Source organism: Daphnia pulex, chromosome 9 (genome assembly GCF_021134715.1).
Source record: "Daphnia pulex isolate KAP4 chromosome 9, ASM2113471v1".
NCBI classification, from domain to species: Eukaryota; Metazoa; Arthropoda; class Branchiopoda; order Diplostraca; family Daphniidae; genus Daphnia; species Daphnia pulex.
Genome location: NC_060025.1, coordinates 1,705,621 through 1,724,026, shown reverse-complemented (window position 1 = coordinate 1,724,026; position 18,406 = coordinate 1,705,621). Strand labels below are relative to the sequence as shown.

The 18,406-nt window shown below is 38.2% G+C and overlaps 1 protein-coding gene, 4 long non-coding RNA genes and 2 other non-coding genes across 8 annotated transcripts; 5 read left to right on the top strand and 2 right to left on the bottom strand.

Annotated features, from left to right (window-relative positions):
- The first annotated feature begins 79 nt into the window (after window positions 1-79).
- On the top strand, window positions 80-6,598 carry LOC124202287 (hemoglobin subunit epsilon-like). The gene is made up of 5 exons (XM_046598604.1): window positions 80-98; window positions 5,799-5,918; window positions 5,979-6,069; window positions 6,136-6,270; window positions 6,352-6,598. The coding sequence occupies exons 2-5, from the start codon at window positions 5,821-5,823 to the stop codon at window positions 6,475-6,477; spliced, it is 450 nt and encodes a 149-aa protein (XP_046454560.1). The 5' UTR covers window positions 80-98; window positions 5,799-5,820; the 3' UTR covers window positions 6,478-6,598.
- Window positions 6,599-6,664: 66 nt separating this feature from the next.
- Window positions 6,665-7,890, top strand: LOC124202289. Its single transcript, XR_006878032.1, has 3 exons — window positions 6,665-6,858; window positions 6,937-7,083; window positions 7,749-7,890. It is a non-coding gene; the product is annotated as an uncharacterized LOC124202289 (long non-coding RNA).
- Window positions 7,742-8,258, bottom strand: LOC124202288. The gene is made up of 3 exons (XR_006878031.1): window positions 8,224-8,258; window positions 7,955-8,133; window positions 7,742-7,884 (listed from the first exon to the last, which is right to left on the bottom strand). It is a non-coding gene; the product is annotated as an uncharacterized LOC124202288 (long non-coding RNA).
- A 616-nt stretch (window positions 8,259-8,874) lies between these two features.
- Window positions 8,875-9,618, bottom strand: LOC124202285. Its single transcript, XR_006878028.1, has 3 exons — window positions 9,512-9,618; window positions 9,250-9,402; window positions 8,875-9,159 (listed from the first exon to the last, which is right to left on the bottom strand). It is a non-coding gene; the product is annotated as an uncharacterized LOC124202285 (long non-coding RNA).
- Window positions 9,619-11,043: 1,425 nt separating this feature from the next.
- Trnap-cgg lies at window positions 11,044-11,115 on the top strand. Its single transcript has one exon. It is a non-coding gene; the product is annotated as a tRNA-Pro (tRNA).
- A 282-nt stretch (window positions 11,116-11,397) lies between these two features.
- Window positions 11,398-11,469, top strand: Trnap-ugg. The gene has a single exon. It is a non-coding gene; the product is annotated as a tRNA-Pro (tRNA).
- A 4,114-nt stretch (window positions 11,470-15,583) lies between these two features.
- On the top strand, window positions 15,584-17,172 carry LOC124202286. 2 transcript variants are annotated; one of them, XR_006878030.1, is made up of 4 exons: window positions 15,584-15,822; window positions 15,895-15,974; window positions 16,041-16,163; window positions 16,231-16,428. It is a non-coding gene; the product is annotated as an uncharacterized LOC124202286 (long non-coding RNA). The 2 variants fall into 2 exon arrangements; XR_006878029.1 differs by lacking the exon at window positions 16,231-16,428 and adding an exon at window positions 16,588-17,172 and having other exon boundaries at window positions 15,601-15,822.
- Window positions 17,173-18,406: the final 1,234 nt, after the last annotated feature.

Sequence of the window (18,406 nt, the reverse complement as noted above, 5' to 3'; positions counted from 1 at the left end):
GAGAAATAGTGGGAAGCGGAGCGCCCTATTTAAGACCCGGCTTCCTCATCACTTTCCATCAGTCAACAGTCAAATTTTGCCCAGCCCAAAACTAGCCGGTGAGTAATAGAATAATAGAAAGTCGGCTTTGCGAATCCGACATTGCAGTTTCACTAGATATTCATTTCTCAACCGAAATTCAGTTTGATTGAATTACAGTTATTATTGGGGTATAGTTTCTGAATTAATGTGAACTCAATTAATTCCGCAGTATCCGCCTGAAAATCATAAAATGGACGTTCTCAAGTCAGTCAATGTCGCTGCCGTTCAAAGCACCTGGGCCATCGTCAAGGCGGACCTCAACACTCACGCACCCAAATTCTACGTAGCGTAAGTGTTCAAATCCGAATCAAATTTAAAGCAGTTAAATCATCTTAACTTTGAAAATAGACTGTTGACTGCTCATCCGGAATACCAGCCCATGTTCCCGACCATTGCCAATGTTCCAGCCAGCGAGCTGTTGAACAATGCTGCCCTCAAAGTAAGTGCACTGGATAGTACAATAATAAAAGAAATTTAATTTGAATTGAATATTTCACACAATCAGACCCTGTCTGTCAATGTCCTGACCAAATTGTCGGAACTCATCGACGGTATGAGCAACCCGGATGGTCTGAACGCTCAATTGGTTGAATTGGCCAAGCAGCACAAGAATCGCGGAACAACTCGCACCCATTTTGACGTGAGTATTTAAAATTGAAAATTTGCTACAATAATTAAAATGTAGCATTAATTGTCTTTTGTTTTCAACTGGATCACAACAGAACTTGGCCAAAGTGTTGGTGGATTTCTTGGCTGCCAATCTTGGAGCCGCTTTTACTCCGGATGCTAAACAAGCCTGGACGGCCACCATGCAAGGCATCAACACCGTCGTCGAGGCTAATGCTTGAATAAATGAATACTATGATTGCATTTAAATCCTTGAAAGTAGGCCTAGTGTTTTGTTTACTACCATTCAATCGGTATATACAATTATAATGATATACAGGCATCTGTAAATAAAACAAAAATGAAACGTTCTTCAAAAATACAATTTGGCAACTATTTTCGTTTGTTTTCTTTTGGCCCTTTTGGCGGCCGTTTCCCTTTCACCCAGTAGCCAGTACCCTGCACCCAGTGACTTCTGCTAGACTATCGTGACTGAATGTACAGAATTATCAACTGGTAAAGAAAAAAACAAAGAAAAAAAAAACCATTGGAATAATGTTTCCCTTTGAATAGGACATGAAGTGTAAGCAATTCTCTATTTGCCATCCAATACCATGATTCTTATTTCCAACGAAGGGTGCACTCGACAAGTCGACAGCAAGTCTACTACAGGAAGTTTGGTATGTTTCATCTGTTAAGATTTATCGTGACAAAGGCACTTTTAAAGATAGTCTTTCAACCTTAATGATGTGCCCATTATTTTTTTTCTCAGACGAAAAGAATTCTGGTTTTTACAGAAAAATCAGTTGGGTTTGTTTGCCTTGAATACTGTCAACTTACTGCCAAAAGCACTGTCAAAAGTTATCTCCACTTTAACCTAAACAGTACTCTTGTCTAGGTTAGTGTTTTGGTATGTTTTATTAAATAACTTCAATCTTAGCAATTGTTTCCAAGATAATATGCCAACAACATGTCATTAATAATCCACTGACATCGTTCAGTGTGCCAACAGTTGTGCACACTATAAAGAAACAAATACTCTGAATAACCCTGAATTTTGCTAGTCAGTCTGACACGATAATGTTTCTTTATCTTGTTGATGATAAGTAACTGTATATCAAGGAAATGATGTAGCACTTTTACAAAATTTTTAGAATTTTGTATATTCAGACGATTCAAAACATGATACGACTCGATGTGGATAGATTCACTTGCAGGTACACGCGCCACCCAACTAAATTTAGATTCCTCGACATGAATGCCTTTCTTTGACCCTCAGATCTCGACTATAGGCGCACGCTGTTCAATCTCGATATGGAGGACGTGATTTTCAGCGATCGAACTTCTCGTCAATTAAGGGTTGAACAAACAGGAAATGGACAATTATCTTTTCTCTTTCTCGATCGTCTCAAGTTACTACAATACCAACTTGTCTCCGAGATTTCAGTTGATGCCTTCAGAATGTGATTGCCTGAATCGCACTCGGAATTCCCTCCAATACCCCAATTTAGTCATTCAGCTCGGATATACGCATTTTCTACCCAATGACCCATCTATCCGGCCACGTTTTCTTGGTTTACGAAAGTGACGAGATAGTTATGGGAGACGCGTTGTAAGCTATATTTGAATCAAGAAAAATAGCGGGTTGGTTTGAACTCGTGACTCGGCAGTTTTTTTTTTTTTAATTAGGCGTGATGGCAAGTGTCCGTTAAATTCTCATTCGATTTCAAGATGTACTTTAGAAGCTGTTAGACCATATTTGAAAACAAAATTAACCAAACTAACTAATAGAATTTTGTTTCTAATTTTTTTCGTCTGTCTTGTCAAACTTTTTATTTTTCTCTTACAGATTACCTTCGTTGAACTTCCCCACCACCACCGAAACTTTTCACTGAGAAATTAACAACGAAATTTAGTTTCCTGATCCTGAAACATTATTTTAGTTTTCACTCCTACCGCACAGGTACGTGTTTTATTCCTCGGTATGCGCTAGAAATTGGATTTTTAAAAGGGCAGAAGCTTGTCTAAGACAAGTGGTTTGAACAAACAGGATGCGCCCAATTATTTCCCCGACTTGACTCAATTTACCCGTGACTCCGTGAGTGCCACACCACATCTAGTCTTTATACCAAGAGTCTGATTGTGTTAGCCACGCGCGCTTGGAATTGCAATGTGCCATTTATCATTCTGACCGAGTTATCGAGGCATTGAACTTTGATTTTCTTCGACGATAAACTATCTCCGCCGTTAATCAGTAACTGATCAAATAATGCTTGAAATGAAAATGTGAGCCGATGTTCGAATACCATATGCGTTTGTATTGATAGGTACAGCAGTAGGAAGTATAGCGCTTCTATTAAGATATACTGTACGTTTTTTTAAATTAATAAAAAAGAATTGCCATTGCTAAATTGCCAGCGAAAGCTCATTTAGCACAGGGGAAATAGAAAGTAGAGTCTCTTTTCAAATTTATAGATTGCAATTGGCGCGATCTGGATAGTCACAAACGTTCAGGGCTTTGTTAAAGTGCAATCTGGTTGCTCCACTATCGTCAGGATTGGGTGGGCAATACTGTTGGTTAGCTATGCCTTGGGAGCATTCGTAAAATATCCTGAACGATCAAACCAAAAATCAAACCGATTAATCATCAACAAGGGTAAATTAGAAAAAACAAACAAAAACAATTTGATTTTAAATTAGATTGAATTTCAACATACTCGCAGCTCACGGAATCCGACAAGTAAACTGGGATGGATCCGTCCACTGCAGGGCATGATCCTACGGGATCTCCTGCCGATCCTGGCAATTTAGCCACCAGTACAGCGCAAAACAGGAACACCAAAGAAATCGACGAGGTTTTCATTTTTCTAATTTTTCATCAACAACAATTTTAATACGACCGAAATTTTTTTTAGCTAATTTGCGTGTGTCTCTTAACTATTCGTAGGAATAAAATATTAGATGGGAAAAATACTACCTTGTTTTAGTCTTGTAGGCTATAACTGGTTGACGTTCAGCGAATAACTGTGCTCTTGGCTGACATTGTGTTCAGAATTTATATTCAATTGTTATCTTTGTAGTTTGCTAAGTTATTTGAGGATTTTTGCTCCTTGAATTCCCCGCGTTGGTGTCAGCAATTTACCCTTAATCACGTCATTCCCATTGTCCTCGGCACATCTCAAAGTTCGGATTTTGTTTTCACTTTTTTTTTGTTAAATTAAACAACAAAAAAAAAAATGGAGATTAGAAAATGCGTTTTTGAAAGGTCAGGCATCACATTTCTGTTATCCTTAAACAATCTTGACATTTACAAATAGCAGTAGTCCACATAACAAAGTGACGGATTACGAAACTATAGCAGTTTCCTCTCCCAGCAAGGTATATTTGTAATTCCTTTTAAAGATTGTTACGCTATTTGTTTCCAGTTTTGTGTTTGCTCTCTTGGTTTCACTCTCGTTCTATCGATTTATATAAGTTTGAAAGATAATAACCAGTGAGATCACTTGTATCGATATAGGGCTATTCTCCAAATCTCATCCACAACTTAAGTTGCAATGAAGGATCCGGATCATGCGGTCGCCTGGAGGAATAACATCCAGGCACTGACCATCTGCACCAATTATCCGTGAGCCAAACTGTCTGGCAGGACAGCAAGCGGCAACTGCTGGTCAATCTATTTACTCCGTCAGTCTAATTTTTTTTTTTTTTTGTCCAGCGCAGACGTTCGGCTCCGGCCGGCCTTCCTTATCCGCTTCATCCCCCACCCAACTTGGAGGTCGAAACTCGTTTTCCTTGCGCACGTGCGGGTTATTTCCGTTTCCGTCGACACTATACAAGTAGTCGACTAATGGTCTAATGGGTAAATTGAAATAGATTAGACCGTACAGCCGCGTTGCTTATGTGTCTCTTGAATGGATTCCTTTTTTCTTGTCGGACGTCATGATGCCTCCGAGCAGGAATGTTTATGGAATTGGTTAGTTTTCGATTAGATTAACATTTCGAATTTTTAGTTGAATCAAAGACACCGAACGATCTGTTAATAGTTCCTATTAATCTGTGTACCCGTTGATGAATGAATTGCAATGTTTTATCCTGTCAAGGATTGTAAATTTATACGAAATTGACATGAATACATTTTCAAATTCCATTAGGTGTGGCGAAATCAATCACGGATTTTCACGAATTTTATTTTTCAACGCCGTTCCGGATTTTACACAAACAATCAGCGAATATCAACAGTTAGCCGATTCCATTTTTCTTTTTTTTAAGGTATAATTTTGAAAATGAATTTGGTTTAATTGTTTAAGCAGAAAACAAAAGATTCTAGCCGTGTTTTTATTTTAGTCGTGATGTTACTTGTGACAGGAATACGTCGAGTGCCAATGGATGCACTGTGGAGAGACAAAAGATGATGAAGCGATTATATCAGCTGATTCCTGCTGTCTAGCGGTGTCTGGTTGGCGGGCGTGATAACTTCCCGTGCTGTCGAATTGTTTCAGGTAAGCGGCCAAGTTTCCGCCGTATTTTTGGCAAGTGAAAGGAGCAGTATCGTTAGTATTGTAGAACAAGCCGTTTTCAGACCATTTACTTGACTGTTTTGAAAAAGACACACCTATAGCCTCTTTTCCGAGTCGCGCATGATCGTGCGGTAGCCAACACACGAGTCTGCATCAATCCGGCATGCGACATTCATATTCGCCTTTTGCCGATGCAGTCACGCGTGACCGGAATAAGGGAATTACTATTGCCTACGTGACTTGTTGCGCGTTCTTTTATGCGTCACACGATGGCAGCAGCCCCTCCCTCGTCGCGTCTTGAATGAAGATGGAAGGAAGGCCTATATAAAAACAGCGAGTTTGTCCGTCATGGCCATCACTCAATCTTCGCAAAGCACAGCGAGCAAACAAGAAGCAGTGAGTTGATAGCGAGCTTACATCTCTACTAATTCTAATACTATTAGTCTAATTCTTTACTATAATTCCAACTATAATCCTAATTTCAAAAATCAGCTTTGCATGCCTGTTGCCAAATTTATAATGCTATAATCACAATTTACTAATTTTTTTTAACAGCTTCCGATTAAACACTTTTAAATTAAATGAATCATACAGTATCCCACCTCAAAATCATACAATGGACGTCCTCAAGTCAGTCAATGTCGCTGCCGTTCAAAGCACCTGGGCCATCGTCAAGGCGGACCTTAACACTCACGCACCCAAATTCTACGTAGCGTAAGTGTTCAAATCCGAATCAAATTTAAAGCAGTTAAATAATATCGACTTTGAAAATAGACTGTTGACTGCTCATCCGGAATACCAGCCCATGTTCCCGACCATTGCCAATGTTCCAGCCGGCGAGCTGTTGAACAATGCTGCCCTCAAGGTAAGTGCACTGGATCCTACAATAATAAGAGAAATTTAATTTGAATTGAATATTTCGCTCAATCAGACCCTGTCTGTCAATGTCCTGACCAAATTGTCGGAACTCATCGACGGTATGAGCAACCCGGATGGTCTGAACGCTCAATTGGTTGAATTGGCCAAGCAGCACAAGAATCGCGGAACAACTCGCACCCATTTTGACGTGAGTATTTAAAAATGGAAATTTGCTACGATAATTGAAATGTAGCCTTAATTGTCTTTGTTTTCAACTGGATCACAACAGAACTTGGCCAAAGTGTTGGTGGATTTCTTGGCTGCCAATCTTGGAGCCGCTTTTACTCCGGATGCTAAACAAGCCTGGACGGCCACCATGCAAGGCATCAACACAGTCGTCGAGGCTAATGCTTGAAGAAAACCAGAAAATATGTTACCATTCAATATGCAATGCACTGATTAAAGTAGCACCCAGAACAAATATAGTTTTGGATACAGGGTAAATAACAAAAAAAATAAAAAAAATTGAAAAATAACATATGAAATATCTTTAAAAAATACAATTTGGCAACCAAAGTTTTGTTTTGTTGATTGAATAAACTGGTGAAATTGGATCGTCTGCTAAATAAGAATATCACGAAATCGAATTCGCCACGCGGTGCATTAGCTTAATAGGTTTTCGTAATAGGTCTCATCCTCATTAACTTCATACTAATTTTAAATCAAATTAAGGTTTGCATATTTATGCGATTAAAATTTCATTCCGAAAATGTCCAAAATGATGAACTTTATAAAGGTTTGTTTGGAAAATTTTACAGGTGTGCGTTTTGGTTTTCTCGTGATGTATCTTTATTCTCGTTATACTTTATTATAGAAGCTTTTTTTAGCTGTTGAAGTAGTGCCAATAGTGGTCTGTTTCTGAATTCAAAATCTATGGCACACCTGGGTGCACAACAAAGGATTTTATACTAGATTGTGAGTGAATGTGGTCTAGATCCTGTTTCGAAAATAACCACCAGACGTAAGTTATGCTATCTCTATTCAAATTGTTGGTCAGCTATAATTAAATAAGAAATCAATGTTTGTTGTTAATTTGTGTGCAGTTTAAATGAACAAATTTCCCACAATTTTCTTGAAAAACTCAGAATCTTTCCCTCCACTGCCAAGTACGAATGCCCTTTGCTCTTTGCCTGCTAATCAGAAAGTCATCTTATCTTATACCTCAAAATTAAGTAAAAATGTATTCATGCTATCTAGGGGTAATGTTGATGTGTGCATCTACTATTCTATCTTTTAATTTTTTTTTATTTCATTTTTTTCCCCTGAAATTAACGGTGTCATGATAGGGCTGTCATCAGGAGCTGGTTAATTACAAAGATACCTTGCACAATTCGACTTCACGGTCTAAAAATGTGGATGGCTAATACGTAGCTTTTATCTTTCTGTCTCATATCTTAATTTTTCGAGTTGTCAATTGCCAAATACGCCGATCCTACTTAAAGTTTTCAGAAGGTTTTGCTGGTGGTTAAATTGTATTAAAGCAGTTAAAAGGTTTGTCATTTTCTTTTTGGTACAGTTCCAATACTTTGGTTTTACTTAAAATATGTTTTACATTCAACGATCCCGATTCAGCGTCCCACAGTCTAACATAATCCAAAAAACCAATTTCTCTATTGTTTATTATAGAGAGCAATTAGCATTTTGTGGAAAATCACAGACGCTCAAGGCTTTGTTCCAGTGCAAATTTGCGGGCGGATTTGCGTAAGGGTTGTTTGGGCAAATCTTTTCATTCGCATATCCGTTGCTGCATTCATAAAACACACTAAGGTTTGAGGTAAATAAAAATCAGAATTTGGTTATCGCATAATTTTCAATATTTGTAGGCTACATACTCGCATCTAACAGAGTCTGTCAAGTAAACTGGATTCGGTCCATCAACTGACGGACAAGTTCCTACAGGAACCGCAGTCGATCCTGGCAGACTAACCGCAAGCAACACGGCCAAGAAAACCAAAGGTAGTGATGTGCTTTTCATAGTTAAAAAGTTCTATTTGCTTGATGCGACCGGATACTTCAGCATCGATTAAAAAGAATAAGATAATTATTAATTATTACAGTTAGCATTAGTATCAAGATCAATAAGAGACATGTTTAGACCTACCTGTCGGATTGGAGCAGTGAGTGACTCGATTGACTATTCAGTCCCAATTTATATATGATCCTTATCAGAAATCCATCCCAAACTTCTGTTTATTTAAAAACATTTACAATTTTGAATCCCTTGCATGACGACAGAAGTAGGCGATATTATGCTCGATTTATTTTTATCAGATCTCTTTTTAAAGGTCAAGCGCCTGTTTGTATTTCCAGAGCAAACTGACAAAGCACGACAGTACACTTTGTATCTAAACGGTTTTAGGTTACGGTGTGGCAGTCAAATTTAGTTTACTTTTCGAAAGCTCCCGTTGCTCCTGCGTAGTGCAATGATTTCACCACCCGAGATTAAACCACAAATGGGAATCCCCGGGTTGTGTAACCTACGTTTTTATTCGAAATAGCTATAAGTTGCCCTTATGCATTTGACTTAAGCATTCTCTTACTCTTGCTATTTTCTTACACTCCATTTAATATTTACTAGCAAATAGAAATAGTTTGTAATCAAATTCCGTTATTTATACGTTTTATTGCACAACAAAGCCATTAGGCGGTTCCATATTTTAAAAAAAAATCATAACAATTAATTAAAGCTCTTTTTTCGTCGAAGAAATATTTTCAGTATAGACTATGGTTACAATGTTTTTTTATTTATTAATTTTTTTTAACGACAGCCATAGAAATTTAATTGTTCCTATAATTTCATGGCATGGCATTCTTGTTCTTCTGATTTATTATTGAAAATTAATATGATTAACGATGATTCTGAAACCTCTTTTTGATTGCACCCAGCAGAATTCTTGTACGACGAGGAGACGACGACTAATTGAAGGGGCAATTTGCATTACCGGGATAATCGCAGATGTTGTAGGATCGGTTCCAATCCATTCCGGGTGGACAGGATTGGCGCACTGGATTGCCGTTAGAGCAGATGTAAAACCACCTGAAAGGTTACAATGGTGACATACAGTATATCTCATTAGTAATTAATTAAGTGAGTGCTAAATAATGTTAATTTGAAATTTGTTCATACTCGCAGCGCGCATCGTCCGGCAAGTAAACTGTTGTGACATCAATTTCTGGGCAGGTTCCTTCAGGAGCTCCAAGAGATCCTGGCACTGCAGCCATGAGTACAGCGAACAAAATGAAAGCAAACGGTAACGTGATTTTCATTTTTGAAGTTATCCTATTAACAAAAGAAATTATGATAGGATACTTGTTACAACATTCCTATCAAACCTTGGTTTATTATACGATTAAATGAATTTTTAATGAATTTTAAGCGATTGGCTTACCTTGACGAGACTTACACAGGAAGCAAAAGGAAAGTGTGGTATGTATGCAATAGTTCGTTTAGGACCCTATTTATATAATTATGTTATCGTGGGCGTGGTGCAACGTTTTGGGATTAAGGACTGCTATTTTTAAATTCTCTAGGACAACTAAAGCTATACGTAAGTGAAATGCGCAATAAAAGTTCCTGGACCTTTGACGCATTGCGCATATTTGCTTGTACGACAAACAAGAGTTAAGAAACTCGTTTATGTTCCACCAGAAATAGCTGCCTTGCTCGAAAGGCTCATAATTAAGGCATAGAGTGTGGGGAGGGCTTTCTCTGCCTGATAATCTGACCGCTTAATCCTCTTTCGGAATCATAATTCCGTCGTAAATCAGATTAGATAGATAATTTTATTTTCGTAATTATAAATCCCTTGAATAGAATGGGTAAAACTCAAGTTATTTTTTTCCTTTTACACGTAACGGACTTCGTCGGACTTGTCAAGCCCCTTTTCTTTAAGGAGCAGGTATTTCAACTGCTTAGTAATCATGGCATTTTCTGTGCTCTTCATTATTTATGCAAATGCTGCAATAAAACGAGGGGAGGTAAGGCAATTGTGTCGAACTAAATCTGCTGGTTTAAACTTGTTTGTAACTACTACCATCTTTTACCAATGTCACACAATAGATTTATCATTTTGTCAACGAGTAAACTATTCCACACGCTCGCCAAGTTATTTGCATTGTGAATCGACAACTTCTTCAGAGTAATTAATTTCGCCACATGTTCCTATAGGAGAGCCCCGCGCGAATCAATTCTGATCTTGGTTGCAGAGCATTCAAACAATATGATTAGCATCGCAAATCTGAGGTACGTATCGCTATGCATTGTCGTTAATTCTTAATCAGTTGGTTTCGAGAAAAAGAGTTACACAGATATGAGATTTCTAGACGATAAAGTTGTCACGCTACCTTTTTTTACTTGTAGGTTGCGAGTCGTTATGATAAAAGCGTGTCCCAAACAGGACTCATTCACCAAATCATGTAGGCCTAATATGCGTGCAATGCAAGAGCGCCATGATCTTATTATGCATGAACGCAATACGTTCAAACATCATGCAAATTCTGATCGATCCCGTGATTATGCTGTGCAATTCGAACCAGGACTATTGCAAATTTTTAAGATACACCGACGGCTCCGGCAACACTTTTCAACTGTGACCGATATTTGACGGAGAGTTGAGTCGTTATACATTCCCGTCATCGCGGACTTGCAGTCGCAGTCTACTTGGGCGGCCTGCTGGCATTCACTCTTCAACAGCTGGCCTTCACTCAGCCTTCAATCGTTTCTGCTTTCAGCCGGAAGGACTCTTACATTTCATGAAGACTCTGATGTGTGCATTCTGATTTACCCAGCATTTCCTCTGTCCGGCAGCAGTGTCCACCCACTGCAACTAATTTCGATTAACCGATTAACATAAAGGTATGTAAAAACTTCGTTTTTTAACAGTTTATTATAATATTTATGTTACCAAACCTTTCAACATATGGCTCGATGGTCTAGGGGTATGATTCTCGCTTCGGGTGCGAGAGGTCCCGGGTTCAATTCCCGGTCGAGCCCTGATAGTTTTTCTTTTAATTATTCAACACCTGTAAACCATATATTTTAACGTTTGGTTTAATTATATTTGTAAATCGATTCCATCCAAATACTCCAAAACTTAAGGTAGTCAAACCATGTGCAAATATGATCTCACAATTTAAAATGTAAGCGTCAGGGAAACTTAAAGTTGTCATTGTTCAAGAAAAGAAAGGTAATCATTAAGCCGTGTGCAAAGTAATTTGGGCTTTTAAATATTTTACTGAGTATTGTGATAATGTAAAATTATTTTCCATTAATATCGGCTCAATGGTCTAGGGGTATGATTCTCGCTTTGGGTGCGAGAGGTCCCGGGTTCAAATCCCGGTTGAGCCCGAAAAATTATTTTTTGATTCAGTTCCAATAGATTCACTTTCCTCAGTTGTGATTAATTGTTTCGCGGAATAACTTTGTTTTTAAAATTTAAAATATTCGTCATGCTAAGCTGCTGATTTTTAAGGAACCTCGATACGCTCACGAATATCATTTAGGACACCACTGCATTTTCCAACAGAAGATGTTCTTACAGTAGTTACCTAGCACTTAAAGACAACGAAACCAAAAAGATGAAGTGCATGATACCTCATTCTCATCTTGTGCCGTTAAAAGGTTTGCTCATAAGTAATAATAACTAACTGACCAGTTATCACCCCTTATGGCCCAAAATTATTATGAGCAATTTTCTTTTTTAATTTTTTACATTTTGATGAAAATTCGTGTCCGTTAGTCGGTCACACGAATTAGAATTACGGACTCACTCGTTTAGAAACTGGTGTGATGATTACCATCAGGTAAAAGTGATCACTTTCTGTTACGTCAGATGTCGCTATCGTAACCAACTGCGAAATTGCGACGCTAGATGTCACTACTGTTGGTTTTATGTTCTTTGTTTATTCTGGTTCTGGAGAAGTCAACTGGAATGACGTCTCAAAAGAAAGAACTGATAGTCTGGGAGCTGGGCGACAAAAAAATGACAATTTATTAGCAAAAGGTTTGAGGTTAAAATGTGGTTAGGGGGGGTATGACACACACGAAAAGCCACGTCTGTCGACTGGCGGCCGGGGCGTTCAAGCGTGACGCGATCCCGAAATCGGCGGGAACAGTAAAAAAATCACTTTTGTTTAGAAAATCTGAACTATATCTTAAAAAATAGAGGAATATCAACTTTATTTAATTTCCGACAGACAGACGTCATAATCTGGGGCCTTGGGGCCATCAGACGTCGGTGTGTAAGAAATTTCACAAAATTTCAGTCAATTGTGAAAATGGCAACGCTGCATCTTAAGCGCAAAATTTAAAATAGAGAGATTTGGGGAGGATCTGTGAGTTTTTAACTAAGTAAATGCGAACACAAAATGCAGTAAACTGTTTTTTTAAATAAAATTATACATTTATTTTATTTAACCGATAATTTTTTGATTATTTGGTTAGTGTTATTGGCAGCTAAATTTTTGGCGGTTCAAATTTCTTCCATATGTAACCCGCTTTTGCTCTGCTCCTATTTCGTGAAAGTATACCGAAAGTCACGGGAAACCCTTGACTAACAGACGTTATGGTTTTTCCCCTGTATTAGCATGGGTTGTTCCCCGCTTATGTGTATGCGCTCTGATGATATCGGAAACAAACGCTAATCGGAGCTATCGACCAATACTCGTTATTCTTCTTCTTCCTTTTTGACGATATCTTTTAAGTATATTACTTATTGATGCTATACATATAGGCCTTCTTGTGTTTATTTTCCCCGTTCTGTTGAAGAGAGACGGGACCTTCTCTGGTTGTCCCGCGGCCAACCACTTGCCCATCCGCAACGAATAAATCAGGCGCTTCACGCTATTGCAGCTGGAGTTGGCGTCGACCAATTTGTCCCGATCGACGACGACGGCCAACGATGTCAACCGTTTGTTTTTCTTATTCTCGCTATATAGACGCAACAGAGAGAGTCTTATATATATATTATATAGCACCACAGGACTATAATATTATAGTCCGGAGATTCTTACGTCTTAATGACTCACTCCCTTTATTTCGAGAGAGATTCGTCGTTCCGCCCGGAGTTTTATTTCTTTTCTTTTTTCTTTCCCGTTAGAAAACATAAGACGGCATCAGGACTAAATACCTATTAACCTATATTGAATCGAAAATGTCCAAGAGATTCTTTTTCTTTTGATTTTTTTATTTGGATGCATCAATCCAATCGCCAAACGTTTTCTATTTTTTTATTCTTTCGAGATTTTGCATGTGTGGCTTCTTATATCTTTTTCCCGCGGCCGATTGTGTCCATCACTACACTACGTATAGCAGCAGTCGTCTGTGCGTGAAAGAAGGGCCTGCCACAAGGTCGTGATTGCAATCACGACCGTATGCATGCATACGGAGCTAACCCCCTATGGATTTTCGGAGTCAAAGTTGTGGTCCTGGCAGGCTGCGCTGTGTGCCACCAATCGCCACCCAAAAAATAAAAATTAATAAATTTCTATAGTCGGGCAAAAATGCTCCGAGGGCTCGTGACCAACCAAAAACACACAGGACCGGGCCAGCAACAGCGTGTGAGCCCTTAAAAAATAAAGGACGGACACACAACCAGCACATCTCTAAATAATAGTTGTAAATATGCCTAGCTCAATATCTCTAAGACGTGACAGACTCGTTTTTTCTCCGGAATCGAACATTGGGCCGGACCCTCGATGGATCGCGTTATCAAATTTCTTATTTTTCTTCTATAGGACATCACGTCAAGCTTGACAGCAGTCAATCTGCCCTATTTTACTTATTAATTCCTGAATCTTTCTCGCCAGTTTATTTTTTTACTAAACCAAATGATAACAGAAAAGGCTGATGCGCTCGTGACGGTGGGACCAGCGCATCAACAGGTTGTTGCGAAATAGTGGCACATCCATCTATCTCCGGACTATAATATTATAGTCCTGTGGTGCTATATAATATATATATAAGACTCTCTCTGTTGCGTCTATATAGCGAGAATAAGAAAAACAAACGGTTGACATCGTTGGCCGTCGTCGTCGATTGGGACAAATTGGTCGACGCCAACTCCAGCTGCAATAGCGTGAAGCGCCTGATTTATTCGTTGCGGATGGGCAAGTGGTTGGCCGCGGGACAACCAGAGAAGGTCCCGTCTCTCTTCAACAGAACGGGGAAAATAAACACAAGAAGGCCTATATGTATAGCATCAATAAGTAATATACTTAAAAGATATCGTCAAAAAGGAAGAAGAAGAATAACGAGTATTGGTCGATAGCTCCGATTAGCGTTTGTTTCCGATATCATCAGAGCGCATACACATAAGCGGGGAACAACCCATGCTAATACAGGGGAAAAACCATAACGTCTGTTAGTCAAGGGTTTCCCGTGACTTTCGGTATACTTTCACGAAATAGGAGCAGAGCAAAAGCGGGTTACATATGGAAGAAATTTGAACCGCCAAAAATTTAGCTGCCAATAACACTAACCAAATAATCAAAAAATTATCGGTTAAATAAAATAAATGTATAATTTTATTTAAAAAAACAGTTTACTGCATTTTGTGTTCGCATTTACTTAGTTAAAAACTCACAGATCCTCCCCAAATCTCTCTATTTTAAATTTTGCGCTTAAGATGCAGCGTTGCCATTTTCACAATTGACTGAAATTTTGTGAAATTTCTTACACACCGACGTCTGATGGCCCCAAGGCCCCAGATTATGACGTCTGTCTGTCGGAAATTAAATAAAGTTGATATTCCTCTATTTTTTAAGATATAGTTCAGATTTTCTAAACAAAAGTGATTTTTTTACTGTTCCCGCCGATTTCGGGATCGCGTCACGCTTGAACGCCCCGGCCGCCAGTCGACAGACGTGGCTTTTCGTGTGTGTCATACCCCCCCTAACCACATTTTAACCTCAAACCTTTTGCTAATAAATTGTCATTTTTTTGTCGCCCAGCTCCCAGACTATGAGGTTGCAATCTTCAACAATCTTGCGTAACAATATTGCGTGAGTGTCAAGTTTTGTTAATTTTTTTTCTGCCTGGAATTTTGTTTCTAATTTTAGTAAGTGTCGATAAGCTAGAGCAGGGATCCTTTTCAGTTCATTTTACTGTTTTAAATTTTAAACATTTGTTGTTTACAACGCTACGATGGCTTAGATTGTTTTCAGCGGTAAAAAACATTAGTTTCACTGTTTCAGTTACTTTAACTATACACTTTTCTTGTTTGTTTGCAATACTGAAAAAAATCATCGAAGAATTCTTCGTCAGCGTAAATTTTGTCATGCCAAAAAACAGTGCAGGAAGAATTCATCCCGTTAAGGCTATTTCGTGTGCCCTAACACGCAGGATACGAATTACTTGTAATCTAAAATTGAGCGAAGATGGTGGACAAGAGTAGCATAGAAAATTGTTATTGTTGTTGGCTGAGACACTGAAGATGACATCTTGTGGCCAGGTTTGTCTTCAGTTGTTGGGCGTAGGCTACCCTTTTAAGGCCCCCTACCTTCTTGGTTCATTGTTAGTTGAATCATGAGTTTCTGACTTCTGAGAGAAAGAGTCGCCATTTTTAGACCTTTGAATTTTTTTGAGGTTTTGAATTTTGATGTTGGCTTAATTAGCTGGATTGTCACTTGTGAGGCATTTCTTAGAATGTGATGGGTTTAAGTTGGTTCGGGTTGGCGGTTCGTGAGCTTGCTATTATTCTTGGTTTCGATTAAATTCTATTGCATGTGCAGTGAAAGTGGCCTGAAAGTGTTTAATTTCATTTTTTATTTGTAGACGAATTTTGATGCTGAAAGACTTGGAAACCATGCTGTCGACCACGTCGAGAAGCTGAGTAACATTCTGCTTTTACAATGGTAAAATTAACAATTAAACTGATTGAAATATATGTGGATCATAACATTTATAATGTTTGATTGCAGGCACCGTTTTAATAAAAGGAACTCAAGCCATCACAATCTAGGGCTTCCATCAAATCATGCAGGCTGCATGGAAGTCACATTTACCGTTGCCGTGAACATCATGAAGACATACACTATTTGAAGGTGACAATCTTATCCAGTTATAGATTTTTCAATTAAAATGTGATTAAGCTTTCCATTCATTGGTTAGTTTTAACATTTTGGGATTTCGTCAAGTCAACAGCTATTTCCTTCAGGGTTTTGTTCTGTTATGGATTATTTAAAGGGGAGTTTGTTGTATGCAAGAAAGGCAGATTCTGAAAGAAGTTTTGTTTATTTGTTCCACTGTAGAGTATCCTTTAAAGTTTAAATGAATTTGTATTTAAATCTTAAATGAGTCATCTAGTTTCATGTTAATTTATCAATTAAAGTTTCCATGATAGTTATAAGATAATGTTGCCATATAATATTTGGGTTGAATATTTGAAGTGATATGTAGCATATATTTTTTTTAAATTTCATATAGAATTTCCAATGATGCTGAAGATTAATTTTACTTTGGTTATAGGTTCATGTTTACGTAGCAGTGGTGTTGCTGTCCAATGTGGCGTGTTGTTGCAGCCTATGGTGGTAAAAGATATCTGCATCATGTTGCTGTTCCTTGTGCATCCAAGGTGCTGGTTTTGTGCTACAGAAGTGACATTCAATATTGTGTTTAATTGCTATTTGTGTCTATGCGGTTTACCTTTATATATTGAGAAGGAACAAAAAAATAGTAATACGGGGAGGTTTATGTAAAAAAAATAATAAACATGTTCAGGATGGGGGAATGAGGAGGAAGTTGGGGTGGGGTATTTGGTTATGATTTACTAAAAGAACTGAGGTATATTTTTAATGAATATGCAGTACTTGGTGATAAAATCTGTTGTTAACCTATACCTTCCTGTCAACCTATACCTTTCCCACTTCCACATCCATTCCTCAAACCCCATAAGCACCAACATCAAGTCCCACATCCATTCCTAAACCCCACAAAGCCACAATCTCCCAACATCAAGTTCACACAATTATTGTATATCTATAATCATTTTTATATTAAAATAAATAAAATGTAATTGTATAAAAATTGTGTAAACTTTATTTATTCTGGAACACGTGCAAAATAAACAATTCATTAAAAAGAGCGTCCGGTTCAAGACAATTTTTTTTTGTGCGAGGCTTTTTAGAAAGCAATCCGCCACCCAATTTGACAAAAAGTGATAGTTTGTTTTCACGGAAATTGCGTCAGACGGTAAAAAAATTTCTAGTTCAAAAATCTCATGTAAAAAGTAGCATCTAGCCTACTGGTGCAAATTCCGGTGCATTAAGTTTGATTACTTTAGATGATTGTGGGTAGCTAAAAAATTGAACAAATCCACTTTTTCTGAATATTTTGGTTTTAGATCACTTTGTTGTTTTTAGATTTTCTTGTGATCTCTCTTCAAAATATTCTGAAAAAGCGAATTAGTTCAATTTTTTAGCTACCCACAATAGCTTTTAACACATCACCTTAATTAATCAAGCTTAAAGAATCGCAATTTGCACCAGTAGACTAGATGCTAATTTCTACATGAGATTGTTGAACTAGAAATTTTTCAACCGTCTGACGCAATTTCCGTGAAAACAATTTATCACTTTTTGTCAAATTGGGTGGCGGATTGCTTTCTAAAACTCGCACATGCAGTGTCGGCGTAGATCCAGGGAGATTACCTGGAAATGGAAGAGGAGAGAAGAGTGCGAGGCAAGTTTTACTGGGGAGCGATTAGTCACTACTAGGCTTCCGGGTTAGACTCATGACCCTCAGATCATGCGCCTTCCAAGTCCCCGTTCGACCAGAGCCCTCCCCTCCTCCTGGTTTCACAGCGGGTGAGTGACCACCGGCGGGCGTTGGTTAGTGGTTAGTTAGGGAAACGGGGCCACAGAAAAGAAGGGAGCCCAGATATGCACTTGTAAATAACTACACAATTTATCAGTCTTGAATGACGACATGCTCTCGTCGGTGTTCAGCAATCCATGAAGTCCTCGATAAGTAGCACAGGATTACCCTTTAAAGCAGAACAAACACTTATTTAGGATGACAATAATTTTCAATAAGATTGTAGCGATAGAAAACAATACCTCAAATCAAGAGGGACTGTGTAAGGAGCTTAATAGGGAGATTCAAGGGTGGCAGCCATTGGGTTAGCAAACTAGGGACCTTGTTGACTTTCTTGAAAGAACATTACATTTCATAAAGTCTGTCATGCAAATTGAGGAACCCGAAGGTTAGAACCTGTAAATAAATAAATATATATTTTAAAAATAAGTAAAAGAATAATTAAACAGTTTTAAGTGTGTACTCACGCAAT